The sequence below is a fragment of the Coenobita brevimanus genome, chromosome 23 (assembly GCF_032717465.1).
Source record: "Coenobita brevimanus isolate Jiangsu-jjx chromosome 23, ASM3271746v2, whole genome shotgun sequence".
Lineage (NCBI taxonomy): Eukaryota > Metazoa > Arthropoda > Malacostraca > Decapoda > Coenobitidae > Coenobita > Coenobita brevimanus.
Window position 1 is genome coordinate 72,962,093 of NC_136976.1, and position 13,695 is coordinate 72,975,787.

Here is a 13,695-nt window from a genome sequence, read left to right on the forward strand (position 1 = left end):
TTCTCTCCCCACCTCTCTCCCTTCACCCAAACTCCCTCTCCTCCCTTCAAATCTCCCTCTCCTCTCTCCATCACTCCTTCCTCTCTCCAAACGTCTTCCCCCTCCCTTCTTTTCCTCACCCCTCGTTCGTCTCCCACTGTTACTACACCCACCTCCCTCCCTCCCTCCCTCCCACACCTCTTCCTCCCTCCCATCCCCCAACTCCTTCCTTTCCCTTCTTCCCTTCATAACTCCCTCCTCTTCACTTCTTTCTCTCTCAGTAATTTCCCCCTTCCCTCTTCCTCTCAACCACTCCTTCCCCTTTCCTTCCCCTCCTCTATTCCCTCTCCACCCCTCCACTCCTTCCCTCCTCCCCTCTCCTCCCCTCCATCCCCCCCATCAAGGACCCAAGGCGAACCTGTGGTATTTAGACTATGAGAAGCTGCGTAAGCCAATGTTTGCCTTGCTCGCTGGGACGAAAGGGTTAAGGGGAAAGGTATTATGATGATGATGATGATGATGATAGTAGTAGTAGTAGTAGTAGTAGTAGTAATAATAATAATAATAATAATAATAATAATAGTAGTAGTAGTAGTAGTAGTAGTAGAAGCAACATCATAACAAAAACAGCATCACAAACAACCACAACAACGTTACTACTACTACTACTACTACTACTTCTACTACTACTACTACTACTACGCTTCTCTGCCCTGTTCATCCATCTTTCCTTCATCACGATTTCCTTCTCTATATATTTAGTTCTTTTCTCTATTTTCGTAGCCCCCCCCCTCTCTCTTTCTCTCTCTCTCTCTCAAAAAACTTATAACCAGGAAAAAAACACCACTCCTGCGTTTCCAGCAAGACTAATCGATGCATACCAAGCAACCCAGAGTGAGAGAGAGAGAGAGAGAGAGAGAGAGAGAGAGAGAGAGAGAGTATTCCTTCCTTTACTTCATTTCTTTACTTCTATCTTGATTCCTTGGTCTCATCTCTCTCTCTCTCTCTCTCTCTCGAGTCAATTAAGAGGGTACAACTTTCTTTAACTTTGTGGGAGCAAGGAATTATCATCAGCCTGTGTGAGTGAGCGAGTCTGTTGCCCACTTAGAGAGAGAGAGAGAGAGAGAGAGAGAGAGAGAGAGAGAGAGAGAGAGAGAGAGAGAGAGAGAGAGAAATATATCCCTTACCTTTTTTCTCTATTTCTATATTTTCCTTGCCCTCATCCCCCCCCCCTCTCTCTCTCTCTCTCTCTCTCCTCCCCAACTCGTGCAAAACATGAAATTTCTCTCGTCCTCTGTGACTGGCCGAGGAAAAAAAAGAAAAAAGAAAAAAAAAAAAGTCCGTGTGGGCGAGAGAGAGAGAGAGAGAGAGAGAGAGAGAGAGAGAGAGAGAGAGAGAGAGAGAGAGAGAGAGAGAGAAGCTGCAGGCAAAACGTTTTATTGAAATAGTTTCCATCAAGTTCATTTTTTTTTTTTTCCGCCATTTTTTTTTTCTCCCATATTCTGATCAATTTTTTTTTTTATCTTTTTTATTTTTTTTTTATTGCCCAATTTTTCCCCATTATTTTTTTTTATTTATTTTTATTTCCTATTTATATATACTTTTTTTGGGGGTGACAATTATACATTTTTGAGTTTTATTTACTGTTATTTTTTTTCCTTTTTAATTATTATTTTTTTTTTTCAATATTTGGGTTTGGTTATATATTTCTTTTATTTATTTTTATTTTTATTCACATTTTTCATTTATTTATTTATTTTTATTTACATTTTTCATTTATTTATTTATTATTATTATTGACATTTTTCATTTATTTAAATTTTTCATTTATCTATTTATTTATTTTTATTAAGTTTTCATTTATTTATTTATTTTTATTTACATTATTCATATATTTATTTATTTATTTGTATTTACATTTTTCATTTATTTATTATCGTTTAATTAATTTATTTTTTATTTATTTACTTCCAAGAGTAACATTCCCTGTAAATATTTTGGATTTATTTTTTATTTTTTATTTTTTTTACACTAGACAGAGGAAAGAAAAAAAAAATCCATATATTTCTGTGTAGCTGTGTATTTGTGTATATTTCTGTGTAGCTGTGAATGTGTGTGTGTTTTTTATGCAGTATTGTGTCTGCTTACTGTGTTTGTAATTGTTCTTAGTGTGAGCTTTTTCTGCCCCCTAGTTTGCGTCACGCCGTCACCACGTGAAGGCGTCCCACTCTCGCACCATCAGTAAAAAAAATAAATAAATAAAAAATCTCTACTTCCATCAACTCTCTCTCATATATATTTTTTTTTTTTTCGGCTTTTGGTCCAAGGGAGGTGATGAGACAGGTGACGTCGCTACTAATGAGTCTTAATTACCTGTCACCTGTTTAGACGCGCCGGTAATTATCCCCTAAATGACCCTTGACCCCATCAGGCCCAGAGGAGGTCAAAGGGTGCGAGGGCTGGCAATTATCAAGAAAACTAATGATGCTTTAAGGGTTGTTTGTCTGGTGGCCGTCACGTCAAATTGGTCCTTAATGAGAGAGAGAGAGAGAGAGAGAGAGAGAGAGGTCCTAGCGTCAATCATTTTTTAGGGCCCTGTATATCGCGTCATTACTTTACCTGTTAATACCCTTCCATCCATCGTACAGAGAGATGGCTTCCCTTTCTCACTCCAAACGTGTGTGTGTGTGTGTGTGTGACTATAGATAGGTAAATAGATAGATAGACTGGTAGATAGAGATACTGTTTTTGCAGGAACAATAGATTCGGAAGGATTATGCATTCTCCTTGTCCTTTTTGCAATACATCTATCTATCTACCTGTCTATCCATCTATCCATCTACCTATCTGTCTATCCATCTATCTATCTACCTATCTATCCACCTATCTACCTATCTATCTACAAACAAATAACTTCATGTGTGATTCAGCGTTGTGTCATCTGGATCACTAAAAAATAATTCTCACCTCCTACCGTATTTTCAGGCTATTTTTAAAACAATAATTAAAAAAGTTCATGGAATATAAGCCATAAGAATACGAATGCACATATTATCAGCCATCCTGGGAAAAAAAATTCATAATGCAAAAATTTAGTGAATATTAGCATGCAAGTGAGGGTCATGGAGTGAGAGGTTTCGGGCTGAAGGGAAAAAACACGAATTTCAATATCGTCCTTAATCATCACTATACAGTATATAACTCCTTTCTATACCTATCTATCTGTTTATCTGCATCTATATTTGTCTATGTGTATATCTATCTGTCATCTATCTATCTAAGCTTAGACGAAAAGGAAAGTTTAAATACCGTAAATGGCAGTAAGTTCAAATCCTCCAACATACTCGGTGGAGCTGAGGGTTTGTTTACATCGCTTACGTCACCAAATCCCGTATTTTCAAACTTACGATAACTCCCTTGTCGTAGTTGAGATAAATTTTCCCAGTACGAACAAAACACGGAAACAAGCTGCAGCCTCCTTTTCTTTTTCTTCTTCCTGGGAAATAAATTCGTAGTTACAGGAGAGAAATGATTAAGTTTCTCTTTCCGTACCTTTTTCCCTCTCGTTCGTCGTTGGCATCTCATTTTATCGTCTCTCACTCCGCCTTCACTCCTTCCTTGGCGCTCTTCTCGCTCCTATCTCACCGCCTCTCTTTAACTCTTTCACTTTATCTGTTTACACTCCTCCTCAGCCGCTCACAGGCGACATAACGGCGGGAATTTACAGGAACTCGTCTCCCCGATAACTTCACGCCGTCGCCATTACGGGGAAAGTTGTCAAGGCTCGCTAGCTTGGTTATCTCTTCCACCCAACTTTTCTAATTTTCACGTTTTTAAGAGTTTCAGGAAAATATAATTACTGGAATATTATGAGACATTTTTTTTCGGAAAGGGACTGAAAGTGAAAGTGGTGAATAGTCCTAATGTTTTGTCAGAAAAATGATGATTGAAGGCTCTTATATAGTTGCCAAGGGTCACCAGTGTGGATATCTCACCCACCTCAGGCCAGACGAGGGGCCTACACCCGGTGGCGCTGTGTACCGTGGCGCGAAGCAGTTGCGGCGTCCATCCAAAAGCCACACCTCCTCATACGGGTCTGATGCTTTTAAGGACGCGTAGAACAGGACCTCAACACGTATGGAACAGCTCCCCCCCCCCCGTGTCTGGCGTATTCATGCTGGCTGCGACGATGCATATATTCATACATACATACATGCAGAGAGAGAGAGAGAGAGAGAGAGAGAGAGAGAGAGAGAGAGATTTGCTGGGGACGTGTGTGTGTGTGTGTGTGTGTGTGTGTAATTGAGCGTGTGATTGTACGTCAAGAAGTATACATGTAACTCCCACACACACTGTACACTTGAGACCCCGTGTGTGTGTGTGTGTGTGTGTGTGTAGCATGAGCAAAATTAAAGACATCGTCGTGGTGATGGGGCTAATATATCGTTGTATATATGTATGTATGTATGTACAAGTATATATCAATGTATGCATGGATATTTATCGTTGTTATGTGTATATGAATGTATGTATGTATGTGTATACATGTATGTATGTTATTGTACCATCCTATTGTAGGGGCCCGGGGCTAGGCTACTCAGTCCCGATATTTAAGGCAAGAATAAGTCGCATCCAACTGGCATCACGTAAGCACTAAATCTGAACCATTCTCTGGACTTGAACCCATTGTGAGCGTTACCCTGTTGCCCCTTGACTCACTTGACCACCAGGCATCTATTTGTTGGTTCTATGGTTACCACCCAGCGTAGTAACAAATATCAGTAGCATCTTCCCTTGACACTGGGAATCGAGACTACGACATTAGAATCATCAGTTAGAGAGAGAGAGAGAGAGAGAGAGAGAGAGAGAGAGAGAGAGAGAGGTAAACAGATGGATAGAAAGTAGACAGACAGACTCATAGATACAGGTAGATCGATCGACAGACAGATAGACAGATAGATAGACAGACAGATAGATAGATAGATAGAGAGAGAGAGAGAGAGAGAGAGAGAGAGAGAGAGAGAGAGAGCAGAAAAAAAGGGGGAACTAAAGAAAAAAATACTGGCGATGGGCGAGTGCATTTTTTTCCATCAACGGCAAACAAAAGAGCAACAGGGTGTGAAACGGGAGGGAGGGGGAGAGGGGAGGGGAGGGGGAGGGAGGAGGAAGGGGTGGAGAGTCAGGGGAGGGGGTGAGGGAGGGGGAGAGAAGCGATCTGCATCAAAAATTCGCACCCTTACTCTCTCTCCCCCTCCCATTTTCTCCCTCCCTCTCTCTCTCCATTTTCTATCCTTCCCTCCCCAACTAACCTAGCTTCTCTCTCTCTCTCTCTCTCTCTCTCTCTCAGCCATTCCGATTCCGGGCAGCACCACCACATTTTCTCGCAATATAGTGAAAAACAGAGGTTGCGGCCGAGAGAGAGAGAGAGAGAGAGAGAGAGAGAAGGAGAGCAAGGAAATGTAAGAGAATGAGAGAAAATGAATCTAAACACAAAAAACGGAATCAGTGAGAGGGGGGACTAGCTCAAAACGGCGACATTTTGAAAAGAGGGGAGGAGAGGGGAAGGAGGGGTTGGAAAATGAGGGTGTGACTGGTTTATATTTGCGCCACAGACTCGTGAGAGAGAGAGAGAGAGAGAGAGAGAGAGAGAGAGAGAGCTGGACAACCGCTGGGAAAAATGGTGTAAGGTAGAGAAAACAAAATGGTAACACTACTACTACTACCACCACTACCACCACTACTACTACTACTACTACGACTACTACTACTGCTACTACTTTTAACAACAACAACAACAACAACAACAACAACAACAATAATAATAATAGTAACAATAATAATAATAATAATAATAATAACAATAATAATAATAATAACAATAATAACAATAATAATAATAATAATAATAATAACAATAATAACAATAATAATAATAATAACAATAACAATAATAATAATAATAATAATAACAATAATAATAATAATAATAATAATAATAAATCAAAAGTGCGGTTTCTTCCCGTGAATTATGTATACAGAATTTTTTTTTTCAATTCATCTGCTCACTTTCCCTTATTTCTGATCATTTTTTTTTTTTTGGGGGGGTGCTACTCCCCTAAAAAACACACACATAGGCCACTCCGTCATTTCGAAGCCACAAAGAAAAAAAGAAAATCAATTAGACTTTAGGAAAAAAGAAAAAGAGAAAGAGAAAGACAGGAAACAGTAAGCAATTTCCATGGCAAGATGTAGTTGCTCTCTCTCTCTCTCTCTCTTTCTTTCTCTCTCTCTCTCTCTCTCTCTCTCTCTCTCTCTCTCTCTCTCTCTCTCTCTCTCTCTCTGCCCCAAACTTCCCACGACAAAGAAAGAGGGTAAAGAAACATTGTCTCCTTGGAAGTAAATTGCGCGTCTTTGCCTCCATACCTACGAAGATTCTTAAGATGAAGTTGGGGTTAAGATTGTTTGTGTATTTCCCCCCCCTCTCTTTTTTTTTTTTTCTCTCTCTCTCTCTCTCTCTCTCACACACACACACACACAGGGAGCTAGGGATTGAGCAGAGGGACGTTTACCGGGCAGTGGAGCCGCCCTGTTATATCTGTGCCACCCCGCGAAGGCTCCCCAGTCCCACGAGAGGGTTAAGAATTTTTATAACTACGATACAAGGAAGGGACCTTACGATAGAAGACAATATCGTAAAAGTTGTAATTACTTGAAGACGCGGCTGATACAGAGAAGGAAGGAAGGAAGGAAGGAAGGAGAGAAGGAAGGAAGAAAGGAAGGAGGGAATGAATGAATGAAGGGAGGAAGGAAGGAAGGAAGAAGGAAGGAAGAAAGGAAGGAGGGAATGAATGAATGAAGGGAGGAAGGAAGGAAGGAAGAAGGAAGGAAGAAAGGAAGGAGGGAATGAATGAATGAAGGGAGGAAGGAAGGAAGGAGAGAAGGAAGGAAGAAAGGAAGGAGGGAATGAATGATGGGAGGAAGGAAGGAAGGTAGGATGGAAGCTAGAAGGGAAAGTAGGAAGGAAGAAGGAAGGGAGAAAGGAAGGATGAAAGGACGGAAGGAGGGAAGGAAGGAAGGAAAGAAGGAAGGATGGAAGGAAGGAAAGTAGGAAGGAGACAAAGAAAGAAGGAAGGAAGGAAAGACGGTAGGAAGGAAGAAAGGAAGGAAGGAAGGAAGGAAGGAAGTTGGATGATTATAGTTTTCTCTCTCGCTCTCTCTCGCTCTCTCTCTCTGTCCCCACATATCACACCTTCCTTTCTCTCTCTCTCTCTCTCGGCACTTCATCACCAGTCTTTTTCTTTCTCACGGCACTCCATCATCTCTCTCTCTCTCTCTCTCTCTCTCTCTCTCTCTCTCTCTCTCTCTCTCTCTCTCTCTCAAGCCATCTATTCGTCTCCCTTAACTTTCTGACGTGGTCCCAGGGTGTGGAGTTAAGGGGGGGAGGGGGAGGGGGAGGGGGAAGGTAGGGGGAGAGGAGGGGAGGGGGCGAGAGGGTGGGGGGGAAGTATCACGTAAAGAGAAATGAGGGGAGGGGAGGGGAGAGGAAGAGGGGAGGAGTGGGGTGGTTAAGTGGGTAGAGAGCTGACAGATGGGGAGAGGAGGAATGGGGGAGGGGAAGAGGGGAGGGATAGATGGGGAGTGGAGGGGAAGGGGGATAGAGAGAAGAGGGGAAGGGTGGGCAGGAGGGTTAGGAGGGGATAGGGGATAGGGAGGGGGAGAGGGGGGGAGGGATAGATGAGAAGAGAAAGGAAATGGGGGAGGAGGAGGAGGAGGAGGGGGAGGGAGAGGGAGTGGGTGAGGGGAAGGAGGGGGTAAGTGCGGATGTGTGTGAGGGGAGAGAGGGGGTAGGTGAAGGAGTTGGGGGCGGGGGAGGGGGTGGGGGTAACCTACTATCGCTAAACTTTCAGGTCACCTGTGTTTTGTTTACTCCCGTCTCGGTCGCGTTCAGGTCCAGTTTCTCTCCCCCGTTTTCTATCCCTTTATCTGTGTCTCCCATTTTCGCCGGATAGACTTAAGGATTTTTTGTCGTTTTTTTTTTACTATTCCTTTTTATCTGTATTTATTTTTTCTCCTTAATTATCGCTTCATCTCTTTATCGTTTTTTATTTATCATTCTATTTACCTAATTCTGATTTTTTTTTTCTTCCATGCTTTTCTCTTTTCTTTTTTCTCATTTATTTTCATTTTCCGTCGTATATGCTTATGTTATTCTTTATTTTTCTTTATTTTCCTCCCTTTCCCAATTCCATTTTATTTTTCCTTTCGCCCTTTATTTCGTTATTCTTCCCGTTTCTCACTATAGTCAAAATTAAGATGTTTTTTAAAAGCTGGAACTTTGTTATTGTTTCAGCTGTTTTTATGAGAGAGAGAGAGAGAGAGAGAGAGAGAGAGAGAGGGGGGGGTATCGTGAGGAGTTTTTCACAATAGTTCAATTCCGTCCCAGATAAACTGATTAAACTTGGCTCCATCTGGCTCGCCAAAGGGATGAAAGGCTTCGAAAATGACCGAAGAATTTTGGTGAGGTGAACGATGGCTTCTGGGAGAGAGACGAAGTAGGTATATAACACAGACGAAATATAAAAAGTGTAATGTGATATCTATTTCTTTGTCTATCTACCTGTCTTTCTCTCTGTCTACGTATCTGTCTATCTGTCTGTCTGTCTGTCTGTCTACTCATCTATCTATCTATCAATGTCTGTTTCTCTATCTAACGTATATTTGCAAGGAACAGATGTGGTACTAGGAAGTCTCCTGGTAACAGTAGTAGTAGTAGTAGTGATAATAGTAGTAGTAGTAGTAGTAGTTTTAGTAGTAATAGTAGTAGTGGTAGTAGCAGTAGTAGTAGTAGCAGTTGAAGTTATAGTTGTAACAAGTAATAGTAGTGGTAGTAGTAGTAGATATCGTAGGTGTAATAATAGTAGTTGTTGTTGCTCTTGTTATTGTCTTAATCGTAGTTATACTAGTAGTAGTTGTGGTAGTACTAGTAGAGAGAGAGAGAGAGAGAGAGAGAGAGAGAGAGAGAGAGAGAGGCCTAAAAATAAAAATAACTATCTAACCCACCCCCCGCGCCTCTCTGTGTTATACCTGATGGAACACGACAAGAACATCACATCCAGCTCTATGACAGGCCAGAGCTGACACTGTGCCGGACAAATCCCTAAAAAAAGAGAGAGAAAAAAGAAAGAGAAAAAGATTTGAACCCTGGACTGGACAAGGGAGGTAAAAAAAAAGAAAAAAGAAAAAAAAAAGAAAGACAGGATATATACTGTTTTCGTGTTATGGTCTTTGGTTTCTGGTCTTATTTCCGCCTTGCATTTTCGCGCTTTTTTGAACCTCTCTCTCTCTCTCTCTCTCTCTCTCTCATTCGCAGCCTGTCATATCCTTTGCAGTTTCATTTTTTTTACATCTGTTCTCTCTCTCTCTCTGTCTTTCTCTCTCTGTCTCTGTCTGTCTCTCAACAATTTTCCATGAGCTATTTTCACCTTAACTATTACTATTACTTACCACTTTCACTCCCCAGTCCATAACCAATATATATTCCACTTTACAGCTTTTTCCATTTCATCAAAAAACTGTAAAAAAAGTAAATTATTTTTTTTATTTTACCCTTTTTAAATTTCGCCAATGTAATCTAGTTATCCAAAAACTTTTCTCATTTTTCTGGTGCATAACATTTATTTATTTTTTTTTATTTTTGTACTGCAATTCTTATATTTAATTTATCTTTTCAGTATGATCTGTGCATTGCTGATTTCATGGAGCATTACAGATACAGTATTTTAGCACCTATTTGTGTGTGTGTGTGTGTGTGTGTGTGTGTTTTAGACTAACTTCCCTAGAGTTTCGGCTTTCATGTACTCTGCCTAATTAACCTGTCCTTCGTGAAAACAAACCCTATTTTTTTTTTTCCATGCAATATATATCCCAACAAATGCCATAATATTGTAGGAAACTCACCGGAATATGAAAAAAAAAAAAGGAGAGAAAACATTTACCGTTTATTTTGTAGCCTTGATCTCAAAATACTGTAATATAGAGATTAGCCTCCATAATTCTGCTCTCATCTACGACATTTTGACTTGAAAAATCTAATACTCATGTTGCTCTTAGTATACTCTTAATTTACTCCACTGCTATCTTTTTTTTTTTTTCATAGGAAACGTAAAATGCTAAATGTACTGAATGAAAAGAGACACGTTCTCCATAATTTACAAGGTGCATTACCCGAGTTTAATATCCTGGTGGTTTCCGGACACCCTGGAGTGTTGCCGACTGTCATTTTTAGCTTTTGCAGTAGGAATGAAATATTAAGCCTCTGAGCTAGCACACACACGTCTCTGGAACTATATACATTTTTCACACATTCCACTCATATTTCGTGCATTCCAATCGTAGCCCATCGCAATAATCTTCTAGTATGCTGCATGTGGCGTAAATATACACATAGCGATTCTGGCAATTCTGGCTCTCCACACTAAAACCATTTCCCGCCAAAAACGTTTCGACCCGTCACTCTGTTTACATCTAAAAAGCCTCACACGTATATTTACAGGTATCACAGTGACAAATACACATGTACAATGAGCTGTAAAAAATGGATGACAACATAAAGATTTACACGATATATACAATGCGTGCTCCGTACAAGCTTCACTTAGCATTAACTGATAATTCTACACCAGATATTAAATTATGTTTGGAACTGTTTGCACTGTAATATCTGTTCCATGATTTGGTGTCTGACTCTGGATAATTCACAGTCCATTTAGCTCTGAATCCATTTTTCAAGAACGTGAATAACACAATCGTCATTTAGTGCTATTGTTGACCCGCACTTCTATTCGGAAATGGATTGCGAGAACTGTTGACTGTTCTTCGTTTATGTAGTTGAATTTGATGATTGCTATTGATGTCAGGCTGATATTCCTGGCCATGTTGGTTTTGTTGATGATGCCAAGATTGATGGTACTCTGCTGCGCGATCTGGCGGACGCTTCACTTGATCTTCTCTTTTTCGATTCTCTTGAAAATTTTGATAATACCTACGATAATATTCCTCCTCTAGGCTGTATTCCCGTTCGTGTTGACGATTTTGACGCCTGTTTTCGTGTTCCCTTGGCTCCTGTCCTTTATATCGCTGAGAAAGAGTCCGTCGGCTCTTGTTCTCCCCTCTTATGTGTTGCTGTTTAGGACTGTCTTGCTCTTGGTCGTGGCTGTCCTGTTGCTGGTCTTGATTCTGATGATGATGATGTCCTTTCGTCTCATATTGCTGATGCTGATATATACTGTTCTCATGCTGTTGTTGTTGTTGGTGTTTTTGATGGCTGTTAGTACTGTTTTGGTATTCTTGATGGTGCTGATGACTGTTGCCGCCACGCTGTTCTTGATGTATACCATGCTGCTGTTCTTGCTGTTGTTCATGATGACTGTTGTTGCTGTGCTGCTGAGCTTGTTGTTTCTGTTGATGTGCAGCATTTTCATCTTGTTCTTGTTCTTGGGCGCCTTGTTTTTCTTGTTTCTGTTCGCCATGCTCAGGTGATGGCCGCACCAAACTCAAGTCCCTCCTCCATGGGCGGCAGAAACGCATCTCGTTGTGCCGCAGCCGCAGGATCCTGGCCAGGTGCCTCGGTCGCAGCCTCCGGACGTAGGTGTGCTGCGGCAGGAGGAGGCGCAGCTCACGCCCGCCTCCGCTCAGCTCCGTGGCGCCCATGACCAGGTAGGTGAGGCCTGGGCGCAGGTGTGGGCAGGTACACGCACCCTCCAGCCACAGGTACTCCCGGTGCAGCAGAGGTACCGTGTTCTTGTACGACTGTTGTACCGTCACCTCGTACCGCACCCTTCCTGCCACTGCCTCACGACCCACCACCACCACCTGCAGCACTGTAGGTAAGGAAGTTGGGTTAATATTAGTCGTACTTGTATATTACACGTATTACTTGTACTATCATCTCCCTAATGTCTCCTAGTACCACATTCTTCCTCCCACTGCCTCACCACCACCACCACCAACAACAACAACAACACTGTGGGTGAGGGAGAAAGGTTGGTGTTAGTGGTGATTAGCTTCCACACCCTTGTCATTTACAGGAATTAATTGTACTAAACCTAACTAAGGCCTCGCACTGTATTACCAGCTCGTATCACACCTGTCCACACCTGTCCACACCTGCAACACTGGGTAAACACGACAGGTTAAGAGTAGTGGTGATCAGTCCTACCTTGCTATAGTTATCAGGATTAATTAGGTCAGGTGAGGTGAGAGGAAGATAAATAACACACACACACACACACACACACACACACACACACACACACACACACACACACACACACACACACACACACACACACACACACACACACACACACACACACACACACACACACACACACACACACACACACACACACACACACACACACACACACACACACACACACACACACACACACACACACACACACACACACACACACACACACACACACACACACACACACACACACACACACACACACACACACACACACACACACACACACACACACACACACACACACACACACACACACACACACACACACACACACACACACACACACACACACACACACACACACACACACACACACACACACACACACACACACACACACACACACACACACACACACACACACACACACACACACACACACACACACACACACACACACACACACACACACACACACACACACACACACACACACACACACACACACACACACACACACACACACACACACACACACACACACACACACACACACACACACACACACACACACACACACACACACACACACACACACACACACACACACACACACACACACACACACACACACACACACACACACACACACACACACACACACACACACACACACACACACACACACAGGTACAAACATCAGAGTACCTCGTCTCTCCAGTAATCAAAAATGAGAGAGACGCACCTGGTCTACCTTTCCATCAGTAACTTTAAAATCTGTTTTGTGGAGCTGCTGCCTCGAATAGAAATTTATTTATACACTGGGAGAGGAGGGAACTTAATATTCATGTCAAGGAAAGGAGGATTATCTAAATATAAATCTATCTATCTGTCTATCTATCTATCTATCTGCTCGCCTTATCCTTTATTCCCAGGTGCCTCTCTCATGCCAAGTCAAATCGCTTGTTAGTAGCAAGAATAAACCACAAAAAAATAAATAAATAACTAAATTAAAAACGTAAAAATGCTTTCGAATTAAATGACCGCCTCTGGATAGAACCGAACCCAGGCTTAGATGATTGGTAGGCAAACACGCTGCGCACTGGACCACCGGAGGCTCCAGCGAATCAAGCAAGCGTATATAACTAAGCCCAACCTTTTTAATACGGAATGGGATCAAGTTTGCGTAGGTTGGCGTAATTAAGTACCTTTTGGCGAGGCGCGGATGGGTGCAAATTGGCGAGTGGGGAGGTAATTGAGGAGTATTAGGGATATTTATTGATGGATATTGTTAAAGAGGGATATTACTAAGAGATATTACTAAAGAGGGATATTCTTTACATAGGGTCACAGATGCGTAAATGTACAGTCGCCTGCAAAAGTTTCGTCCCCTTCCCTCGCCACCAAGAGCTCAAAAAATTATTAGTTTTGATGGTTAAGAGGAACAGTTGGTGAAAAAG

At 41.8% G+C, this 13,695-nt stretch overlaps 1 protein-coding gene across 1 annotated transcript in view; it reads right to left on the bottom strand.

The window, feature by feature from the left end:
* Nucleotides 1-10,089: 10,089 nt before the first annotated feature.
* LOC145392796 (uncharacterized) overlaps nt 10,090-13,695 on the bottom strand; it is a 144,763-nt gene continuing 141,157 nt past the window's right edge. The window contains 1 exon segment of the mRNA XM_080267083.1: nt 10,090-11,858. Within this exon segment, the coding sequence (XP_080123209.1) occupies nt 10,798-11,858 (1,061 nt within the window). The 3' untranslated portion in view covers nt 10,090-10,797.